Here is a 23,234-nt window from a genome sequence, read left to right on the forward strand (position 1 = left end):
GAATCCAGAACTCAGACTGCTGGGAGGGAAACAAAACAGGATTTTACTTAGGGAACTAGCAGTGTCATATGTTTCTTCCCTGTTCCAGGAAGCTGGAACTAAAAGAATGCAAGAAGCGGGAATATGAGAGGTGGCCGTTAGCTGCAAAGGAGAAGGCAAAAGCAGCCATGCAAGCAGTTCAGAAATACAAATGAGTTCAGCTGCTGAGCAGCAGTGGCTCTTGGAAACCCTGCTTGTGTGTTTTTCCTGTTTTAATTTTTAATCCTTTGTGCATTGGTCAGACCCAATTACCACAGAAGCATTCATAAATGGTCAGAAGACAGGTATCTTGAGAATATTCACAAGCAAAAATAATTTAATTTGTTAAGTTGACCAATTAAAGAAAAAGTTATCAGACATGTCCTGCTCTCCAATGATGGCCCAACTGTCAAGAACTTAGTTCATGCAAACATTTCTGGCGGTGTTATAAATTATCATAATTCCTTGGGAAAGCAGTTTGGTGTTGGATGAATCAAAATCCATACAGATGGGTGGGCCACGGTGGCTCAGCAGGTAGAGTTCTCGCCTGCTATGCTGGAGACCTGGATTCGATTCCTGGTGCCTGCCAATGCAAAAAAAAATAAAATAAAATCCGTATAGATGATTTAGCCATTTCATAGGACCAGCAGTTACATCCTGAGGAAATATGCAAAGAATATAATGATGGAGGATACACAATAGCAGAATTACTCAGGGACAGAGTGAGAGCAGTTAAAGACAGTATAGCATATCAACTCAGAATCCAGGCAGCAAATGTTAAATAAGTTAACTAGAAATACCTTTGATTCTCCTGCTCTATAATCATGTGAAATGTGTTTTTACATGTAGATAAAGTCCATCGGGGTACGGTTGTGAGGGTGATGAGAAGATGTTTAGAGTACTTATATTTGTATTCAGTGTTGTGCTTTAACTGATGAAAATAATTATAATACATAGGCGAAGCATGGAAGAAATGAAACAAACAATGTGGAAGTCAGAGAGCTCGTTCAGACATCAGGTATCCTCCCCCTGCCTGACAGTAGCAGAATTCTGTAGCACCTAATGCGTGTGATTTCAGCGAGTCTCAGAACCCTAAACATGGTTTTTTTTTGATGTGTTGTCTTTTTCAGATCATCCTTCACGAGGAGAAGGCTCATAACAACTGGGTAAGCATTTTCTTTTTTCTTTCATTCTTCTTCTGCATAATTGACCACTACACTAAATATAAGTGTGTTTGTCCCCCTTAGCTCAGAGCTCGTGCTTTACAGAGGGAGGTGTTTGTGAAGGACACTGAATCTCATGAGTTGAGACAGAGGTAAACAGTTTTTAAGGCTAAGCGGTTTGGTATCCAGGAAAAGACTTGGGTTTCTGTATCTTATTATTATTATTTTAAAATCTTTCCTTATATTCAAGATTATTGGAAGAAACTGAAAACAACAATTTGCGAGAAGAATGCAGGATTTGGAAACCAATGCCAGGAAGATATGACATACAGAAATCTCCATGGAGAGGTAAGGAGCACAGTGCCAAGAGCAGGTATTATTTTCTGCAGCCAAATCCACATAGTGTGGGTTATCATTGTGCTGCTAGAAAACCATCCCAAAGACTTAGTAAAGACCTCATAGTGCCTCATGGGGTGAGAAGACAATGTTCCCCTCCTCCTGCCCCAGCCAGAATGGCTATTTGCACCCATCCCCTGGGACTAGGGGGTCATGCTCTCCCATTAATGTTGAATCACAGCTTACTGGACGCCTCCCCCAGGTTCAATTCTTAACTAAAGAGATATGACTAGAAGGGAACTGGGTCAGGACCCACCTCCCACCATGCAATACCCAGTTTGAAGGATTTATTTTACCTTTTTTTTTATAAAAATGACATGAACTGCATTTTAGAATGTGGGCTCTATGTCCTGCCTAGAGAAGAAATTTTCATGCTTTGTGTTTTGGCTATGCTTTGTGTCTACTTCAACATGGCTTTAAGGCTGCCAACAAGGATTTCTTGTTGTTGGATGTCCTTTTTTTCTTTCAGTTTAATTTTTATTGTGATATGAAGAATTCATCATACCCTTAATACCTTTGTAATTTGAATCCTATGATGCTATAAATGTAACCTCAAGTCATACCATTAATGCCCTGTGGATTGTTCCTTTTCTACTGCTATAATATTAATGCCTATAAGTACATGCTGTCCATAAGCATTTATATACACCTGGGCAGATACAGAAGTCAGATTAAATATAAATTGAAAGGACCGACCAGTGCTGATCCATGCATAGGTTATTCTTCCTGTCCAAAGCAGTTCTTATTTTTATTTTATGTTTCTTTATTAGAGAAGTTGTGGGTTTACAGAATAATCATGCATAAAATACAGGATTCCCGTATACCACCCTATGATTAACACCATGGTTTAGTGATTGGAATGGAACCTTGTTAAAAATGATGAAAGTACCTTTTTTTTCTGCAATATTAACTACAGCCCGTGGTCTGTCTTAGGGTTCACTGGTTGTGTAGTGTAGTTCCAGGGATTTAAAAAAAAATGTATTCTGATACTACGTATTGAAATATTCCCCTTTAAATCACATTCATATATATGTTTCAGAGCTTTTAATTACATTCACAATATTATGCCACCAGCACCAGCATCCATCACCGAAACTTTTCTATCATTCCGAATGGAACACTCTACATTTTAAGTCTGAAATTCCATATCCTATCCCTACCCCATCCCATAGTAATCTGTATTCTCGATTCTGACTCTATCAGTTTGCTTATCGTAATTGATTCAAGTCTGCCTATAAATCATTCACCCTTCCCATACTTACTGAGAGACTCTTGTTTTAGTGTTGAGGTCAAGATACAGTTGAGACCTAACCTGTCCTCAAGTGCTTTGCATGTTGTAATAACACCTGGGTTGGCAGGCAGGGCTTTATGGTGTCCTTCTCAGGGATCAGGGGACAGTCCCTGTCCTGGTCATCAGGGGTCATCTAAGGCACCTAGGAAACCCTGGGTCTCTATTGGAGACCTGAGTGTGTAAAGAGTCCAAGGCAGTGAAAGAAGGGTGTGTAGGGGCAGTGAATCTTCTGAACAGAATGTGCAAGTCAGAATAAAGCTGAGACAGTTCTCCTGCTTCTTTCTGACCCAGGACCTGGTGCAGCACCCCTGTGGAATGGCAGCTCAGGAAGACCACTCCCTACCGAGGGAATGGATGAGGGCAAGGTAAATGCTGTGGGCATTTTCAATGACAAGAAAACCCCCTCTTCTGTCCTCACCTCTGGGTCTGGGATATCTTGACCATCTCAATTTTCAAAATGCAGCAAGCATGGCTTCTCCAAGCCCAGCTTATCACCCGTGGGGAGCCTCCAGAAGCTGTATTGCTTAGAGGCTGAGTAGGACCTTCAGTGTTGTATTTCTGTGATGAACACAAGGAGAACCGCACTTAAATCTCATGGCACAACTGACTCCACTGATTTCCTTTACCGTGGGAGGGTGCTGGGTTATCAATAGGAGGTTGCTATTGTTTTTGAGTTTTAAAAACTTCTCAGTTTTGGGCTGGGTGTGATCCATATAACTTTACAAGATGAAAAATCATCCCTCCAACTTTTTCTTGTATGCTTCATTCAATTGTGAATGCTAGTCAAGGTAGATTCATTGTAAATTTCATAAGTCAGTTTGTCCCACCTCTGTTTGGAAATGTGCTGTTGAAGAATCCCAAAAGATTTTTCTACTAGGTACAAGTATTTTGAATGATGAGAACTTACGTATTAGTAAGAGCAAAGGTACACTAAACTGAGATATTGAACATTGACAGTCATTCCCTGTTGGGCTAATTCCAGCAAAAGGTCTTACGTTGAATTATGTTCACCATCAGCATGATCTCTTGGGGCTTGTGCAGGCAATAAAGCTGTTGATTCCCCTGATCATAGCTCATGCACCTTTCCTCCTTGAAGTAGAACATTTATTGAATTCTGTTATTTAGAATTCCTGACTCAATTTTCATAGAATTAAAGTAATGTGCATCTCACAGTGTACTAAACTGCATTATCACCTAGGACTTAAGATAAACAGTAAGGCTGAGCCTAATTGTTTCTATCAGAAAACACTTTCCACATTCTCTTGCAGGACTCTGGGGATACCATCTCCCCAGAGATCATGAGCCTATGGGCAGAATTTCTGGAGAGTAGAAGACCCTTCTGTCAGGGAAGGAAGCAGAGGGAGACAAGCAGATCTTGCAAGCAGAGCTGTTGTTGAATCAGCTCTGCCTCTTAAATTTGTGTACCTCTGGGCAAGTGCTCTAGTTCCTCTCTGTGGTTCTGTCCCCTTCCACCGAGAAGGGGACTGTTCCACTTAACACGCAGAGTCTTGAGAAACAGAGATGAGCCAGGAAAGGCTGGAGGAAGGCTCTCTGAAAAGGAGCTATTTCATTTCCTTTCATTCTGTGTGTTCTTGATAGCAAATAGTGAGCTTCTGTGGTGGAGGTGAAGGGAGGAGGGTCAGGTGGGTCCTTGGAATGGATACTTCAGGTGGGAATACTCTGTCTTTATTCTTTGGAATTGCCTCTGTTAGTTCCCAGAAGAGCCCCCACCACACATGTCTGCAGACATGGCCGTGACCTGTGTGGTGACAGCTGTTCACTCTGTGCCATCAATGAACTCTTCCGTGACTGAGTGGGAAGTTGGAATTTCCAGGCCCTGAGGTTGCTCAGAGGGGAAAGGTGCCAGGCTTTGACAGTTGCTTCCTTGGGTTTCAGCTTTGGTCTGTAATATGTGAACTCAACTCCTTCTGTCTTCAGGTCAAAAGGACTGCAAGAGGGCCCCCTCTTTTCCCAGGACCACCCTTCATGGACCACCCTGTGAGAGAACTTGTGTCACCAATGGAGAGATATGGGCTGTCTCCTCCACCTTGGGAGTGTTTTGGGCCTTGGCTTCCACCTTCACTTCCAGCTGGACCTCTGCCTCTACCTGCATTTCGACGGCCACCTCCACCTGGAGAACGACTTCCAGCTCCACCTCCACCTGGACCACGACTTACAGCTCCACCTCCACCTGTACCACGACTTACGGCTCCACCTCCACCTGGACCAAAACCTCCAGGTGGAACACCACCTCCACCTCCACCTGCACTACAACCTCCATTTGGACCACGATCTCCACCTCCACCTGGACAACGACTTCCAGATCCACCTCCACCTGGACCTGGACCTCCATGTGAAACACGACCTCCACCTCCACCTGGAGCACGACTTCCAGCTCCAACTTCACCTGCACAACAACCTCCATTTGGAACACGACCTCCACCTCCACCTGGACCACGACTTTCAGTTCTACCTCCAACTGCACCACAACCTCTATGTGGAACACGACCTCCACCTCCACCTGAACCACAACCTCCATGTGGAACACGACCTCCACCTCCATCTGGACCACGACTTCTCGCTCCACCACCAACTGCACCAGAATCACCATGTGGAACACGATCTCCACCTCCACCTGGACCACGACTTCCAGCCACACCTCCACCTGGACCACAACCTGCATGTGGAATACAACCTCCACCTCCACCTGGACCAGAACCTCCATTTGGAACACGACCTCCACCTCCACCTGGACCACGACTTACAACTACACCACCACCTGGACCACAACCTCCAGGTGGAACACCACCTCCACCTCCACCGGGACCACGACTTTCAGCTATACCTCCACCTGGACCGGAATCTCCATTTGAAACAAGACTTCCACCTCCACCTGGACCACAACCACTGTGTGGAATACGACCTCCACCTCCACCTGGACCACAACCTCCAGGTGGAACACCACATCTACCTCCACCTGGGCCACGACTTACAACCACACCTCCACCTGGACCACAACCTCCAGGTGGAACACCACCTCCACCTCCACCTGGACCACGACTTTCAGCTGTACCTCCACCTGGACCGGAACTGCCATTTGGAATACGACCTCCACTTCCACCTGGACCACAACTTCCAGGTTCACCTCCACCTGGACCACGACTTCCAGTTCCACCTCCACCTGCACCACAACCTCCAGGTGGATCACCACCTCCACCTCCACCTGGACCACAACCACTGTGTGGAATACGACCTCCACCTCCACCTGGACCACAACCTCCAGGTGGAACACCACATCTACCTCCACCTGGACCACGACTTGCAACCACACCTCCACATGGACCACAACCTCCAGGTGGAACACCACATCTACCTCCACCTGAACCACGACTTTCAACCACACCTCCACCTGGACCAGAACCTCCATTGGGAACACGACCTCCACCTCCACCTGGACCACGACTTACAACCACACCTCCACCTGGACCACAACCTCCAGGTGGAACACCACCTCCACCTCCACCTGGACCACGACTTTCAGCTGTACCTCCACCTGGACCGGAACTGCCATTTGAAATACGACCTCCACTTCCACCTGGACCACAACTTCCAGGTTCACCTCCACCTGGACCACGACTTCCAGTTCCACCTCCACCTGCACCACAACCTCCAGGTGGAACACCACCTCCACCTCCACCTGGACCACAAACACTGTGTGGAATACGACCTCCACCTCCACCTGGACCACAACCTCCAGGTGGAACACCACATCTACTTCCACCTGAACCACGACTTTCAGCTATACCTCCACCTGGACCAGAACCTCCATTGGGAACACGACCTCCACCTCCACCTGGACCACGACTTGCAACCACACCTCCACCTGGACCACAACCTCCAGGTGGAACACCACCTCCACCTCCACCTGGACCACGACTTTCAGCTGTACCTCCACCTGGACCGGAACCGCCATTTGAAATACGACCTCCACTTCCACCTGGACCACAACTTCCAGGTTCACCTCCACCTGGACCACGACTTCCAGTTCCACCTCCACCTGCACCACAACCTCCAGGTGGAACACCACCTCCACCTCCACCTGGACCACAACCACTGTGTGGAATACGACCTCCACCTCCACCTGGACCACAACCTGCAGGTGGAACACCACCTCTACCTCCACCTGAACCACGACTTTCAGCTATACCTCCACCTGGACCAGAACCTCCATTGGGAACACGACCTCCACCTCCACCTGGACCACGACTTACAACCACACCTCCACCTGGACCAGAACCTCCAGGTGGAACACCACCTCTACCTCCATCTGGACCACGACTTTCAGCTGTACCTCCACCTGGACCAGAACCTCCATTTGGAATACGACCTCCACTTCCACCTGGACCACGACTTTTAGGTTCACCTCCACCTGGACCACGACTTCCAGGTCCACCTCCACCTGGACCAAGACTTTCAGCTCCACCTCCACCTGCACTACAACCTCCATTTGGAACACGACCTCCACCTCCACCTGGACCACGACTTATGACTCCACCTCCACCACCACCACAACCTCCATTTGGAACACAACCTCCACCTCCACCTCCACCTGGACCACGACTTCCAGCTTCACCTGCACCTGCACCACAACCTTCATGTGGAGCACGACCTCCACCTCCACCTGGACCACGACTTCCAGCTCCACCTCCAACTGCTCCGCAACCCCTATTTGGAACACGACCTCCACCTCCTCCTGGACCACGACTTCTAGCTTCACCTCCACCTGCACCAAAACCGCCATATGGACCACAACTTCCAACTACGTCTCCACCAGCACCACAACCTCCATGTGGAACACGACCTCCACCTCCACCTGGACCTCCACTTGGACCTCTGCCTCTTCCTGAATTGAAGCTCCCACCTCCACCTGGACCTCCCCTTGGACCCCCATCTCCACCTGGATTTCATCCTGTACCTACACCTTCCCCATTTTGTCCTTATTTGAGGCTTTTCTTCAGAAAAGTGAAATGTCTGTACTTTTTAATAAGTACTATTCTACATTTACGGCATATTAAGGAAGACATGTATTCCCTAGTGTAGCTTATGGTTAAATTTATTCAGTAATGCTTGAATCATTGTAATCAAGAAAATTGTTCGTTAGAAATTTGAATTACTGAATAACAAATGAATTTTAGTTGTTAAGTGCAATCGAGTAACAGGGAGGACACATTCCTCTCTAGCAAGACAATGAGGGAGGTGTATCATAGAACAAGTAGTAATCTAAAAGAGTTCTCAATGTCAAAGCTATAACAATTTAAGCAACAATTAAATTAAGTGGTATTGCTTATGTCTAAGTTTGTCATGGCTTCTATAACAAAATACCACAAACTGGTTGGTTTTAACAAGAGGACCTTGTAGAATCACAGTTTGGAGTTTAGAAATCCAAAATCCAAGTATTAGCAGAAGAGTCCTCACAGTCTGTAGACCTCTGTTGGTAGTTTGCCAGTTGTTAATATTTGCTCATCACATGGCCATCTCTATTTCTACCTCCTTCTATGGCTTCTATTTTCAGGTATAGATTTCCTTTGCTTATAAGGATTTCAGTCATACCAGATTAAGGACCAGCCTGATTCAATCTGACCTTATCTTAATAGGATCTTCGAAGACCCTAATCATAGATAACTGCATATGTCCATGGCTGGGGTCAAGATCCCATTTATACATGATTTCACACTCCAGGGCCAGGGGATACGAATTGAACATTTCTTTCTGGGTGATGTGATTTAATCTAGTGTAGATTATAATGCAAGGTATAAAATAAATATCCATGAGTCCATACTGATATAAATAAAATATGTGAGAAGAGACACAACTCCTTTGCAGGAGAATTCCAAATAATTTGTGTAAAAGCTCTGCTTAAATTGGAGCACAATTCCCGATTTCTTAAGTGGCTTTCTTCCAAAAAGTGCAATAGTGAATAGTGAGTTTCTTTCTATAAGTATAATCAGGAATAAGGTGGGGAAAGAATAATTTCACAGTTGAGAAACATGACAAATACAACCCTCGCCAGGTGTTAAAGCCAACATCAGCAGTGACACATCACATCGATGGTGCAAACCTTTGTGTTTTTTTTTGCAAGTGCAGGCACCAGGAACAAACTTTTGATTTTATGGGGTGAAAATGGCACTTTGTCTCTGTGGTCTTTCTCCTGGTAGTCCATGATTCCAGTCTAATAATGAGAAAAACACCAAAAAATTCCAGTTGATGGACCGTCTACAAAATACCTGACCAGTACTCCAGAGAACTCTCAATGTCATCTCAAACAATGCTAACCTGAAAAATGTCCCAGCCAAGAGGAGCCTAAGGCTATGTGGTAAGTAATGTAATGTGGTGTCCTGGATGGGATTCGGGAACAGAAAAAGGCTGTTGGCTAAAAACTAAGAAAACTGAATAAAATGCAGGCATTAGTTAACAACACCTTAACGATATTGGTTCATTGATTATAACAAATATATCATAATATACTATGTAATAATAGGGGAAACTAGGTGTTGGGTTTATGAGAACTCTTTATAATTTCTTTACAAATTTTCTGTAAGCCTAAAATTGTTATTAAAAAGTTTCTTAAGAGGGGTGAGAGGGTTGTTCAGTGGTAGAATTCTCGCCTGCCATGTGGGAGACCAGGGTTTGATTCCCCACCCATGTACTTCCCAAACAAACAAGCAAATAAGCAGAAAACAGATGAAAAAAAAATTCAATGAAGGGTGCTGCAACAAGGGGATGCTGACATGGAAAAAGAATGAAATGTGACCCCTGCCATACAGCATACAAAGAAAAAAAGTTTCTTAAATATTGTGTTTCAGTACTTTTATTTATGTTTAGAAATGAAACTTAATTTAAGGCAGAAAGCTGCTACATATAATGCTACAGCACTTGTATACATCTGGCATTTTAATTTATGAAGGAGACATTGCTATTAATTTTTAAACTCGAATTGGAGATATATTTGAAACTAAAAGAGGAGCATCAAAATATTAATGGCGACTATCTCTGGGTGACTGGGTTGTGAAACTAATGGGTGCATTTAAAAAAACAACTTCTAATGGTATAAAATGAGCCTGAAGGATGTGTACAATTAGAAAACAACACACAAAATGTTATTGCAAGAGGAAAAAAATGCACCTGTCAGAAACAGCCTTCCCCTGAGAGTTATGTGTTGTATGGCAGTCACACATTAGTTCCTTGGTTTAAACTTGCTTTTCTTCGACCTTGAGCTGACCCAGCTCCACGACCCCATTCTAATACTCTAGGAACACCTTCCATTTTTGCAGAAACTCAATTGCATGCTAGACCTGATAGCTTTTCTGAAGATGTATTTCCCTGGGGGCTGTATACAGGGTTTTGTCCGATTTCATATGGGTATTTTAAGGCTGGTGGATCCTCTCCTTCCTTCTCTAGACCAGACTCTTACACACATTCACATACACACTCTCTTCCAGAAACACTCGCAATTTTTCTTTTGTCAGCTCTGTAAAGAATGCCAGAAAACCAGAATGGTCTTTTTTCTGAATGAATTCTGATATAGGCCAGTGAGAAGATATCTAGGATGGGAAGAGATAAGATGCATCTTATTCAACAACTGAACGACTGACAACAGACAGGGAAAAAAAAGCTTAAAATCTCTTCAAGCATTGCAAGCCAGGACTTGGTACTCCCAAATGCAATGACTGCCAGGGGCTTATCTTTGGAGAGATCATCTTATCGGTCACAAACTCAATTCTCTGTTAATTGAGAATTTTGCTCACTTATCTCCTCTGTTTTCTTCCCAAATATTTTATTTCATTGTTATTTTGTGTTATTTACCTAGATCTTACTTCCAAATCATACTTTCTAAAATTAAGCTTGTTCTGCTACAAATAATTAAATCTCTAATAATCACTTTATTTTGAACTCACATTTCCATATTCTGAATGTGATCAGTTTCTAAATATATAAATTTCAAGTTGGCTCCTAATTTAAGCGCATGTAAATATTAACTTTATAAAAATCAATACTTTCTGTATACTAAATTTTTTTTAAAGAAAGTCACAATTTCAATGCAATTTTATTGAGATATAGTCATACATCACACAATCCATCAGACGTATACAATCGGTAGTTCACAGTATCATCACACAGCTATGCATTTATCATCATGACCAATTTTGGAACATTTCATTACTACATAAAAGAAAAAAATCCAAAACAGCCCGTACACCTTATTCCACCCTATTATTGACCCCTAGTATTGGTGTTACATTTGTTACTGTTGATGAAAGAATATTAAGACATTACTATTAACCATTGTCCATAGGTTGCAACATGTATATTTCCCATATACTCCTCTATACTAAATACTTATTAATGGTTATATGTAAGAATCTGTAGGAATGTTTTCTGTAAGAGACAGACCGAAACAGAAGGACTGCAGGGATCAACTAAATAATTGTTATCCCTTTTTAGCTATCAGGTATTGACTACTTGCTATTTGCCAAGCTCTGTACTCAGTCCTTTGCATGTACATTCTCATTTAACACTAAAAGTATTAATTTCATTTCACAGTGGATGACATTCCATCAAGGTTAAGAAATTTGACACAAGTCAAATAGCAAATGCAAGGGTCAGACTTGGACCTGGGAAGTTTTATTTAGAAATCAGACACCTCCCACCTCCCTGTGGTTTGAAGGATAAAATATGGGTAGCTTTAAATAGAAAATATGAAATTATGAGTTCAAAACCAATGTATTAAAAGAAGGTAGATGTATTAAAAACTGATGTACTAAAAGCATTATTTGGGAGGTGCTCAAGATAGAGGTAAACAGTAGTGATCATTGAAAATTTTCAAAGATTTTTGGTAAATGCTCTCCATCATGATAATGATAGGTAGATGTTAAAAGCTTTAATAACATTACTTTGTTTAATTTTCACAACTGACTTTGTGAGGAAGTTGTATTTATTATATGCACTTTTTAGTTGAGGACCTAATGGTTGGTTAACATAGTCACAGTTTCCCAAAGTCCCACAGCTAATAAATGCCATAGACAGGAGTTAAATGCTATTTAAACTGACATGGGGGCTTTCACCTTTAACAGCTGTATGCCATTGAAATCTTTCAAAATGTTAGGCTATAGAAAGGATAGAGATTATTTACTGTTTGTGTACAACAACCTGATAAATTCTACATTTAGTGAAAAGCCACATCTTTTGTTGCTCAGAGAGAGGCCACATCTGGGCAATAAGACAGGTTCTCTGGGGGTGACTCTTAGGCCTAATTTTAAGTAGGCTTAGCCTATCCTTTCAGGAATGAGCTTCATAGGGGCCACTGGCAAGATCGAGGGTTGGTTCTATTGATTTGGTTGTCCCTGCTGCTTGCTAGAATATCAGAAATTTTCCAAATGGGGAAGCTGAATATTGTCTGTTCTCCCATCCCCCAAGGGGACGTTGCACATACTCCTTTATTTACTATCCAAATCTCTCTGCGATTCATCAGGGCATCACACTAACTCGGACAAACCAACAATGTCTTATGCCCTATTCAAGATTCCATGTGCTTATGGTGTTAACTAAACTGATCATACAAGTTAAATTAGGAAATGCACTTCCCAAAGTATTAATTTTGCACCAAATAATCATCTCTCCTTTTAGTCTCAAACAGAAGTTGATGTTTTAAAACGTGAACGATACCATCCTTTCCCCAGTCTTCTGATATACCTAGTCCTATCCAGGTCAGCTTCATTCATATCTCTGCTCAATGTCTGATCACTTTTTCAACTTCTTAAACAGTCCCTGTGTGGGGTAGTGCTGACTTCCATAGCTTCAGAGCTCTAACTCTGGGTCTCAGGCGTCACATAAACCCCTGAAGTTTCTGGGAAAGGCCATGTTATATACAAACAGCTCAGTATCTCAGAATTTAGAACTAGCAGTTACACTTCCTGAATAGATGTGACTGCTGTCAGAGTTTATGATCTAGAACCCTTTACAGTAAGCCCAACCTGATAACCCATGCTCTCAACTTTAGTTTACTGAATTTTTACATTATAGCTTGTCCATAGGATGGAGACATGACAATATTTGTCTTTTTGTTTCTGACATTTCATTCAACATACAGCTTTTAAGGTTCATTCATCTGGGTTCATGCCTCACAACCTCATTCCTTCTCGTGGGCACTCAGTAGTCCCTTGTATGTGTATGACCATAGTTCTCTCTTCCATTCCTCAGTTGTTGTTCCCTTAGGCCACCTCCACTCCTTGTGGGTCTTGAACATTGCCACCAGCAACACCAGCATGCAATTGTCCATTCATGTCCCCACACTCAGTTCCTCCAGGTATACACTGAGCAACCGGGTTCCAGGATCTTCCGGCAACCCCACCGCAGCCTCCTGTGGAACCACCACCCTGCCCTCCAAGGGGCTGCACCTCTCAGTTTCCCTACCGATGTCAATAGGTACATCTCTCTCTCTGCATTCTCTCTAGCACTTGTTTCTCTGGTTCATTTTTAAACAGTTTCATTCACACATCAAACAATCCAACCTAATTGTATAGACATGCCATCACCACCATACTCTATCTGAAGACATTTCCTTTTCTTCCACACAGAATCCATCCCCCTTCCCCCGTCCCCCCGCCTGTTGACATTTAGTTTTGGCATAATGCCTTTGCTATATGCTTCCATTCAGTGGAAGCATATTACAATGTTACTGATGATACCAGACCCCAGCTTACATTGATTGTACTTTTTCCTATATACGGTTTACTTGCAACACCCTGCAATACTGACATTCATTTGTTTTCCCTCATGCAAAAACAGTTTTTAATTTGTATATTAAATCACCTTCATTGTACACTCTCGGCCAGTCAGTATTGTCTGTCTTTTATTCTGGTTTCACATGTGCCCCCAGCCCTTCTCCTCTAGCAATCTCACATTCAGCTTCATTCAGTGTACTTGTATTATTGTGCTACAATCGGTAATATTGATGCACTTCTTTTTGTAAAATTTTATGACATGTTTTCATATGGATAGATTCATAAACCTTCATCAATTTCAAGATTGTGTACTGTTTTGTTCCCCACAAAGATACTTCTTTGTATTATTCCTTTATAGTCACACCCTCCCTCCCCTGCTGAGCCCGCATGACCCCTGATCTCTTTTCCATGTCTAGAGTTAATGCCATTCCAGGAAGGGTGTATAATGGAATAATACAAAATGCTACTTTTAGATTGGCTTTATCATTCAGCATAATTCCCTTAAGATCCATCAAAGTTGTTGCAGTATCTGCCATTCATTCCTTTCAATTCCCCAGAAGTGCAGGCAAAAAGCAGTAAAGTCCGAGAACGCTTTTAATCTAGTTGACTCTATTGTGCCTATATAAATTTCCTAGTTTTGGTAAGTACCATAGTTATGTAAATATTTCATATTTTTCAAACTTCGTGTGAGTCTATAGTTGCAAACTTTCAAAATAAAATTATCGGAAGAGATAGTGGAGGTGGAGGAAGGGCTAAAACTCTATTTCAGAAGGATCCCAACTAATAATTAGGAATTGGACATTAGGAAAACTATTTGGAAATCACAGAGATCATAACAGATTCTAGTAGAATCATCGGTGAGACCTAGAGCCATCTGGTGGAATGTTATTGAGAACAGGATATTCACAAAGTCTCACAGCATTGCCCCAGAGATTAATTATTAGTTACCGGATGGAAAGTGACCTTTAAAGTGAAGAAACCACCTTGGCCAAGTGGTCAGACCCGTTATCGCCAATTAAGTGAGAAGCTGACATCCTGATAGGATGCTCCAAAAAGAATACAGCATCTGCTCTGTGATCGTCTTGCCAAAAATACATACCTGCAATTTAATCATGAGAAAATCAGAAAAATCCAAACTGAGGACCATTCTGTAAAACAATAGATATGAATATTTAAAAAAATAAGTATTATGAAAGATTTAAAGGAAAAGTTGATAAGGGGCTTTTCTAGATTGAAGGACGCAAAAATGGAAGTAAGAATCTTGATTATATTCTGTTTCTTTTAAAGATCAACGGAAATTTGATTACAAACCATATATTAAACAATAGTATTGCTGTTATGTTCAAGTTTTGGGTTCATAGGGAAATGCCCTTTTACTCTGGAAATTCATTATGACATTTTTAGGACTAAAGCATGTTGATATCTGAAACTTGCTCTCAATGGGTCCATCAGAGTTAGAAAGAGAAAAACAGTAATAGAGAGGAGATAGAGATGCACAGAGAGACACAGAGACAAAGAGAAAGAAAGAGCAAATTCACAAAAATACACCAGTAGCTGTCAGAAATATGACGGGACTTGGGACTGAAGCAGTAAAGGCAATTTACCGGAATGACCAGCAGATGGCAGTATCGGCTAGTCTTCAGTGCAGTGGCAGAGGGTGGGTTCCTGCTGCCAGCCTGGGTGTGTTGGGACCCCTCCTCCCACACCCACACGGCGCTGGTGGGGAGTGGTAGGTGAGGACGTGGGGACATGCGCACCCACTGAGATGCAGGTCATCCGGCCCCAAGCTGAGTGCTCAGGATATTCAGCCCCAAACTGAAACCCCGTTCACGTGCCACTGAAGGGAACTCGACATTAGACATCAAGGCGTAGGGTGGAAAAGAAAAAACACGAGAGGAAGAAACATCCTCACTGGGGCTGTTATAACTGAGAAGCTGCTGCTCAAGCAGAAACCTGCCCTTGCAGAACCCCAGGGAAAAGAGCCTGCAGAGATCTCATGCGGAGAGGCAGGAAAGGAAACCTGCAGGAGGCCTCAGTAAACCTGAACTATTTCTGGGTGAGCCAATGGTGAGCATTGTGAAAGGACAAGGCAGCCTGTGATTTCACACAGATCCAATGGCATAGTTTTGAATCTGACACCCCTTGTGCACGATCTTCTGCAATCCTTTCAAATGTCTTATGTTCTAGTTTGCTAGCTGCCAGAATGCAACACACCAGAAACAGATTGACTTTTAATAAAAGGGGATTTATTTCATTAGTTCTGCAGAGGAAAGGCAGCTAACTTTTCACTGAGGTTCTTTCTTAAGTGGGAAGGCACAGGGCGATCTCTGATGGCCTTCTCTCCAGGCCCCTGGGTACCAACAACTTTCCCTGGGGTGACGAAGGCCTGGGCTGAGCTGTGCGTGCTGAGATGAGGAATGCCGAGCTGCTTGGGCTGTGCACATTGAGCTCTCTCATTTAAGCACCAGCCAATTAAGTCAAACGTCATTCATTGCCTGCCAATTAAGTCAAACGTCATTCATTGCAGCAGGCACGCCTCTTAGCCGACTGCAGATGTAATCAGCATCAGGTGAGGTTTATGTACCATTGGCTCATGTCCACAGCAACAGAACTAGGTGCCTTCACCCGGCCAAGTTGACAACTGAATCTAACTGCCACATCTTAGAACTACATTCTCCATCTGCCACAAGAAGCCGATAAAGAGTTCTTCTTAGAAGCTCTTCAGGTTGATGGTGTCAACACGGTGACATGAAGAGCTACTGAAAATCTCTCCCTGGAGATTCAGCTGAAAAAAGAACAACTCTGAACTGTTGAGAAATTTGGAAGAATACATGGACTGGAGAGGGACCCTACAAATGCTGAATTGACGAAATAGGAGAATCTCAGGTAGGACGGCAAAGAAACAGCAGTGGGGAACCGTCCCAAGGGGGACAAAGATTACAAATTCTCTCACAGCAGTGGGACAGACACTCACTTTTTAGAGACCCAGGGGGCTTTTCTAGGATACACAACAGATTCAAACTGGTGCAGCCCCTGTGAAACTTATTCTTGCAAAGGAGAAGCTAAGCCTACTTGTTATTATGCATAAGAATCCCCCCCAGAGAGCCTCTTTTGTTGCTCAGGTGTGGCCTCTCTCTCTAAGCCAACTCAGCAGGTGAACGCACTGCCCTCCCCACCTATGTGAGACATGACTCCCTGGGATGTTAATTTCCCTGGGAACATGGGACAGGCCTTCTGGGATGTGCTAGGACCCAGCATCATGGGATTGAGAAAGTCTTCTTGACCAAAAGGGGGAAGAGAGGAAGAGACAAAGTAAAGTTTCAGTGTCTCAGAGATTTCAGACAGATTGTAGAAGTTATCCTAGAAGTTATTCTTATGCATTTATAGATATCCCTTTCTAGTCTATCGTGTATTGGAGTGGCTTGAAGAAAGTACCTGAAACTGTCAAACTGTGTTCCAGTAGCCTTGAGTCTCACAACTCTGGACACAACTCTGTGTTTGGGCTTTCTTGGCATCTCATAGGCAGATACATGGCATGTCTAGGCACCTTCTCTCTCTGTGGGCACTCCAAGCATCTCCAAACATCCGTGTCTCTAAAGTGATTGTTCTCCAAAATGTTTCCTATTTTAAAGGACTCCAGTGAACTAATCAAGATTCACCCTGAACGAGAGGAGTCACATCTCCGTTTAACCAAAAGGCCACACCCACAGTCGGGCCTCATGTATTTTGGAGCACTCTGGCTCGGCGCATAAATAGTTATGATTGTTATATATCCTTGTTGATTTTTTCTTTTTATTAATACATAGTGTTCTTCTTCTGGAACTGGATTCCAGAATTGGTCCCTTTTAATAATCTGTGTCTCCTTATTGATATTCTTTATTTGGTGAGACATGATTCTCATGGTTTCTTTTAGCTCTTTGGGCATATTTAAAATGCTAATTTAAAGACTTGGTCTAGTACATGTCATGTCTGGGCTCCCCCAGGGATAGTTTCTATTGATTGCCTTTTTTCCTTGTGCATGGATCGTTGCTTCTTTCTTTTTCTTCTTTTTTTTTTTTTTTTGTCTTGTATTTTTTTGGTCGAAAGTTGGATATTTTGAATATTATGATGTGACAACTGTGGAGATCAAATTCTCCCCTCTCTTCAGGGTTTGTTTTGCTGCTTCCTCTATTTGTTGCTTGTTTGGTGACTTTTATGAACTCATTTTGTAAAGCGTATTGTCATGTGTGACCATGGTGTCCAGTCTGTTCACTTAGTGATCACCTTGTAATCAGGGAGGGTTTCTTAAATGCCTGGAGACAAAAAAGTCTACCAGCCTTGGCAGTTGGACCTTCGACTCTCCATTGGACAGTGCACAACTCTGCCTTGGCCTTTGTTTCCTGCTTGCTCAGAAGCCAAATGTCGGCCAAGGTGAGCCCTTAGGGACCTCTCAGGGGTCCTCCTGACTCAGTCCTGGCCAACTAGATTACCAGGAATGGGGAGCTTTTTTTCAAAGCCCTTGTTCCCCAAAGCCTCTCATTCCCCAGCCTTTCTTCCCAAGATTTGTTTGCTCCAAATATTTTCCTTGCCCCGGGCAGCAGGGACTGATGCATTTGTTGTAAATGTTTCCCACAAACACCTCCCCGGCCTCTTCACTCCCTTTTGCACCATCCCCCAGGCAGGTGGAAGAAGCACCCACAGTTCTGAGCCTGTTCTGCTGCTGGGGAGTGAGGCCAGGGTAAGTTAAAGTGGCACCTGAAGTGGATTTTTTTTTCGTCAGAAAATATATTTATTATTGATATTGGGTGAAGTGTAGATGTCAATATACACAATAGAGAAGAGGTTGTATAAGCCAAGGTTACCTTTATGTTGATTTAAAAAAAAAGCCTTATTTTACTTGCAATTATAAACATTATTCTAGTAAAAGAGGTACATTTTCTCTCCTTTTTGTCTTCTTGCATGATCACCATAAGTTAAAACAAAGCAACTCTATATATTTATATAATCAAAGGAGAACAGAGAGAAAACCTACATGCCACAGCCCACATGATTCCATCCAGCATGGGTGACCAAGATCAACATTTCATGTGCTCTCCTCTCTAACTTAGGCCTCTCCCATCTTTGTAGAGTGGAGGTTCAATAGAAGATGGAGCTTGGTTATGGGGAAACATTTATGGTCGGCAGAAGTTGAATGGAAAGTACAAAAAGGCGGAGAGGTCTGAGCTTTTCTTTTCATTATCATAAATGGTTTTTACTAATACTGAAGAGAATCGTTTGATGATCCCTGCTCTAGGCCTTGGCTTTTCATTGTTGCTAATCAAACTGTGATATCCTTCTGTTGAAAACTGTTCTTTGGTGCTTCTCTTTAATGTTCTTCTCTTTAAATATGTTATTTTCTTACTAGGGAAAAAGAAAAAAAGGTCCACCTCTGGAATTAATGTTGATGAGAGTTTTGCTTGCTTTAAAAGCTGATTTTATCCTCCCTTCTCAAGCATGCTCTGTTTAGCATGATTGACACAGTGCATGTACTGGCTGGCCAGAGCAGGGCAGCAGAGGGTCTGGTTGGTGTTCTGGTGGTAACACTGGAGGATTTTGGCCTGCAGATCAGCACAGACCGATGAACCTCATACCGCTTGAACTTTGCTTCTACTTCTTCAGCAGCTTTCTGATATTGCTCAGTGGTGACTTTGTAGAATTCTGAGCTCCTTTCCTCCAGTCTAGCCAGCTGCTCTTTGTAGAATGCATCCTGCTTCTTTATTACTCGGTCTTTCTCTTCCAGCTGCTTAGCCAGGTGCTTTGCCTTAGAGCGTTCCTCCTCACTTGATATTCTCTCTCGAAGAATGGCTCTGGTTAACTGCTCATTGGCAGTAGCCCTCTCTCGGTCCAGTCGTTTTTTATTTTCAGATTCTTTCTTAGCTTGTTCCAATGCCAGCTCCTCAGCTACTCTTCTTTTCAGTTCTTCTTCAGAAACTGAGGCACCATAACCACTAGAATACCGCTGAGACTTCAAACCAGATGGAGAGGACTCCTTCATTCGATCAATCACGTTTTCTGAAAGCCGGATGCCCTTCACCACCGCGATGTTCTCATTCTCATCCGCCTCGAAGGTGACCCGGCGGGTGCTGCCCGTCCCGCCCATGGCTCCCGCAGCGATCTAAAATGGACCCACGAGCACTTCACGCCCCACGCACACACTCGAGCATGAAGGGGCCCGACGCCTTCACTTGCACGGCGGGAGCAAGGCCACGACCCCAAAATGCAAGGAGAAGGCGCCGGTCCTGAAGTGGATTTTTCTTGCCTATGCTTTCCCCTGCTTGTTGCAACCGTTTAGTTAGTTTTTGGAGTTCTAAACTGTTGGCTGTGTTTTTTCATTGCTTTTACGGACGGATGGACTTCTGGAGTTCCTTACCCTGCCATTTTCTCTGACATCTGTTGTCAGAATTTGAAGTTATATTACAAGAAGACGTGAAATTTGCATCAAGAAATATTTCTCCAACTGGGATGTGATCATGTCTGGTGCTGACTGGGCTGCCACTTAAAGACCTTTCTTGATCCATGTGCCAAATTTTGGGAGAGATGGGTCAGGAAGGGTTTTGAAACGGGGTGCCGAGCGGGCTGCCTGGGCTCTGGGTGGCCTCAGTGGCTCTCATTGGGTAATCCTCATCCTCACTGGGTGGCCCTCCCTGACCTTTGCTGCCCTCGCTGCCCCTTCTCTCCTAGATTGTCCTTCTACTCCGGACACTCGTCCTTCACCATGTACTGCATGGTCTTCCTGATGGTGACTCTCGTTCCCCAAGGCCCCACCCTTCCCCGGGATTCAGTTTCCCCGCCTGGTGGGAGGGGCTGCCTGGAGGTGGCGGGGATGCCTGGTGGTCCCCCAGGCCAATGCCGCCCCCCTTCCCCCAGCTCTATGTGCAGGCGCGGCTCAGCGGGCGGTGGGCGCGGCTGCTGCGCCCCACGGGGCAGTTCTTCTTGGTCACCTTTGCCCTCTACGTGGGCTACACCCGCGTGTCCGACCACAAACACCACTGGAGCGACGTCCTCACTGGGCTCCTGCAGGGGGCGCTGGTGGCCGGCCTCACCGTGAGCCCCTCGACCCGGCGGACCCCGTTTGTCCTCCTCCCCCATCAGAGACTCCACTTTACCCTTTCCCACCAGGGACCCCGCTTTATTCTCCTCCCCCCAACCTCCCCTGTCGGGCCCCACTGCCCCTCACCTCCTATTCCCTACCCGGGACCCCACTCCCCGCCCTCTCCGGGCGCCGCCTGCTTAGCTGCCACCTCCTCGTTCCCCAGGTCCGCTACATCTCTGACTTCTTCAAAGTCCGGCCCCCGCAGTGCTGCCTGGAGGGGGAGGAGGTGGAACGGAAGCCCAGCCTGTCCCTGACGCTGACCCTCGGCGACACTGACGCAACCACTACGGATACCCCGTGTCCTCCGCCTGAGTGCGGGACCCCCTGGGCGGCCGAGCCTGGCAGTAGATGGCCCTCCGATGGCCCACCCCCAGATGGACCCCCGGATGGACCCCCGGATGGACGCATGGATGGACTCACGGCCTGGGAGGCCCCCCCGGGTGGATCCCCACGGATGGACCCCCGGATGGAACTGCAGTCATGGTGCACCTGGGTGGGGGCGGGGTGGGTGGTGGAGTGGGTCCCCTCCTCCTACTTCCCATGCACGGACCAGGGTTTCTGGGGGTGCCTGCGGCGGCCCTGAGCCCCTGGGGTGGGGACCCTGCTCTCCTTGCAGTCTGAGGGCCACCCCCCTCCTGTAGGGATGAGGGAAGGGCCCGGGGGGCAGGACACAAACCGTTTTTGTAAGATGTGGTATATATGTGGCTTTTTAGTTGAAGAGACCGTCTTTGACAAACTTCTGCCCGCGTCTGTTCCTTCCAGCGCATTCTGAGGCGCCTCCCCCAGCCTCCGCACACCTGGACAGGGCGCCCCCACCCCCCGCGTGCCCACACAGGTGCCCAGCAGTCGGACAGGCGGCCCCAGGCCCATAGAAATCCTGTGGTAACACCTGAGCGGGAAGGCTCCTGTAACGGGGAGAAGAGCGGGAAATGGAAGGGGGCCCCGTATTTGGGGGTGACAGGGGCGTCCCTCTCAGGGACAGCTGAGGGGCTGCCAGGCCCACGCGTGCAGCGTTTGCGGGAGAGGTGGGTACGTGCTGGGTTTCACCGACTCCGCTTGGCTCTCCGCGTCTCCACGTCTCAGCTGCCCGGACCCTGTCCTACACTGACCCACGCAGAAGATGCGGTTTCCAGACACAAGTGCTGTGACGGTCCCCTGCGAGCTCGGTTGACAGGGGAAGGAGGCCCAGCTGCAGGACGCCAGCAGCCGAGGGTCAGGAATGCGGCCTCATGGGAGGTGCTGGGCGGTGCCTGGCCAGGGAAACCACCGCGAAGCTCCCTATGCCTGGGGGGTGCAGGACCCAGGAGAAGGCATGAGGGTCACTGCGCGTGAGGAGGACACATCAGGCTGCGAGCTGTGTCCACTTGTGTCCACGTCAGTGCAGGGGGACGCTTCCATCCAGATCCCACGGCGGCGCCTTGAATAGGGAGGCAGAGGGGAATTGGGGAGGTGGGTGCCCCTGGTGCCAGCCACCGCCTCGCCCTCCTCCCGGGCAGTGGCCTCGGGATCCCTGGAAGTCGGGAGTGCAGGGATGGTTTTGGCCAGAACAGTGGGTGCGACTCAGTGTGGTTTGCTGGAGGACACGGGTGTGTTCCTGGACAGGTGATGAAGAAGAGGGAGTGGAGGAAACACGGGTGAGGGAGAGGAGGAGGGACGGGGGAAGGTGAGGGAGAGGGAGAGGAGGGGGAGTGGAGGAGGGAGAGGAGGAGAAAGGTGTTTTAAAGCGAGTGGGAAGTTCGGTTTATTGATTATGCAGTGGGAGTATTGCGTTCCAATGATGGCATTAGTACAATTAACCAAATGAATGACCATATGGTGAATTAATAAAGAAACAATACCTTGTAATTCTATGATCCTCCCCTACGGGGCGGGGAAGGACAGGGCATGGATGGCAGGGACATTTCTTCAGGTGCCTACTTCTCTGCCCAGGTGGGCACACCGTGCACTCAGCAGCAGGCAGTGCCCCCGGCACAGTGGGCTTTCCCAGAACCAGGGCTGTTCTTGGGCTGCGAGCAGAGTGGGGGGTCTGAACATCAAGAGATGTTCTGCTGTAAATTTGAACAGTCAGTATTCACATTGTGATACTTAAAACACTAAAAATGTTTGTACATCACCTACAAGAATCAACCTCAGTTTATGAAACAAGGAAATTGATATATGCAATCAGGGTTTGTGGTTGGGAGAAAGAAAAAATAAAATCTCAATGCTGAGGGGGAAAGGCAAATGTGATCATTGATCATTGAAGTTTCTTACGAATTTATGGCCAGTGGATTGCCTTGTTAAATTCCCAGTATGTTTCAGGTTGAGGCCCTTATACTTACATAATCAGTCTATTTAATGGATTAGTCAAATGTCCTCAGCCACATAATGACTTGATCTACATAAATGCTTAGAAACACCTTGCCCTTGACAATGGGCGATTAGTACAGAAAACTTAGAAAGTTATGAAGATGACTTAGTAATATTGAGAGATA

The 23,234-nt window shown here is 45.4% G+C and overlaps 1 protein-coding gene and 1 pseudogene across 1 annotated transcript; one reads left to right on the forward strand and one right to left on the reverse strand.

The window, feature by feature from the left end:
• The first annotated feature begins 15,627 nt into the window (after nucleotides 1-15,627).
• LOC143650303 (uncharacterized) lies at nucleotides 15,628-21,500 on the forward strand. The gene is made up of 4 exons (XM_077120916.1): nucleotides 15,628-16,535; nucleotides 20,349-20,406; nucleotides 20,535-20,711; nucleotides 20,924-21,500. The coding sequence occupies exons 2-4, from the start codon at nucleotides 20,383-20,385 to the stop codon at nucleotides 21,341-21,343; spliced, it is 621 nt and encodes a 206-aa protein (XP_076977031.1). The 5' UTR covers nucleotides 15,628-16,535; nucleotides 20,349-20,382; the 3' UTR covers nucleotides 21,344-21,500.
• LOC143650302 (MICOS complex subunit MIC19 pseudogene) lies at nucleotides 18,430-19,927 on the reverse strand (annotated as a pseudogene).
• Nucleotides 21,501-23,234: the final 1,734 nt, after the last annotated feature.

Source organism: Tamandua tetradactyla, chromosome 11, assembly GCF_023851605.1.
Source record: "Tamandua tetradactyla isolate mTamTet1 chromosome 11, mTamTet1.pri, whole genome shotgun sequence".
Taxonomy (NCBI): domain Eukaryota; kingdom Metazoa; phylum Chordata; class Mammalia; order Pilosa; family Myrmecophagidae; genus Tamandua; species Tamandua tetradactyla.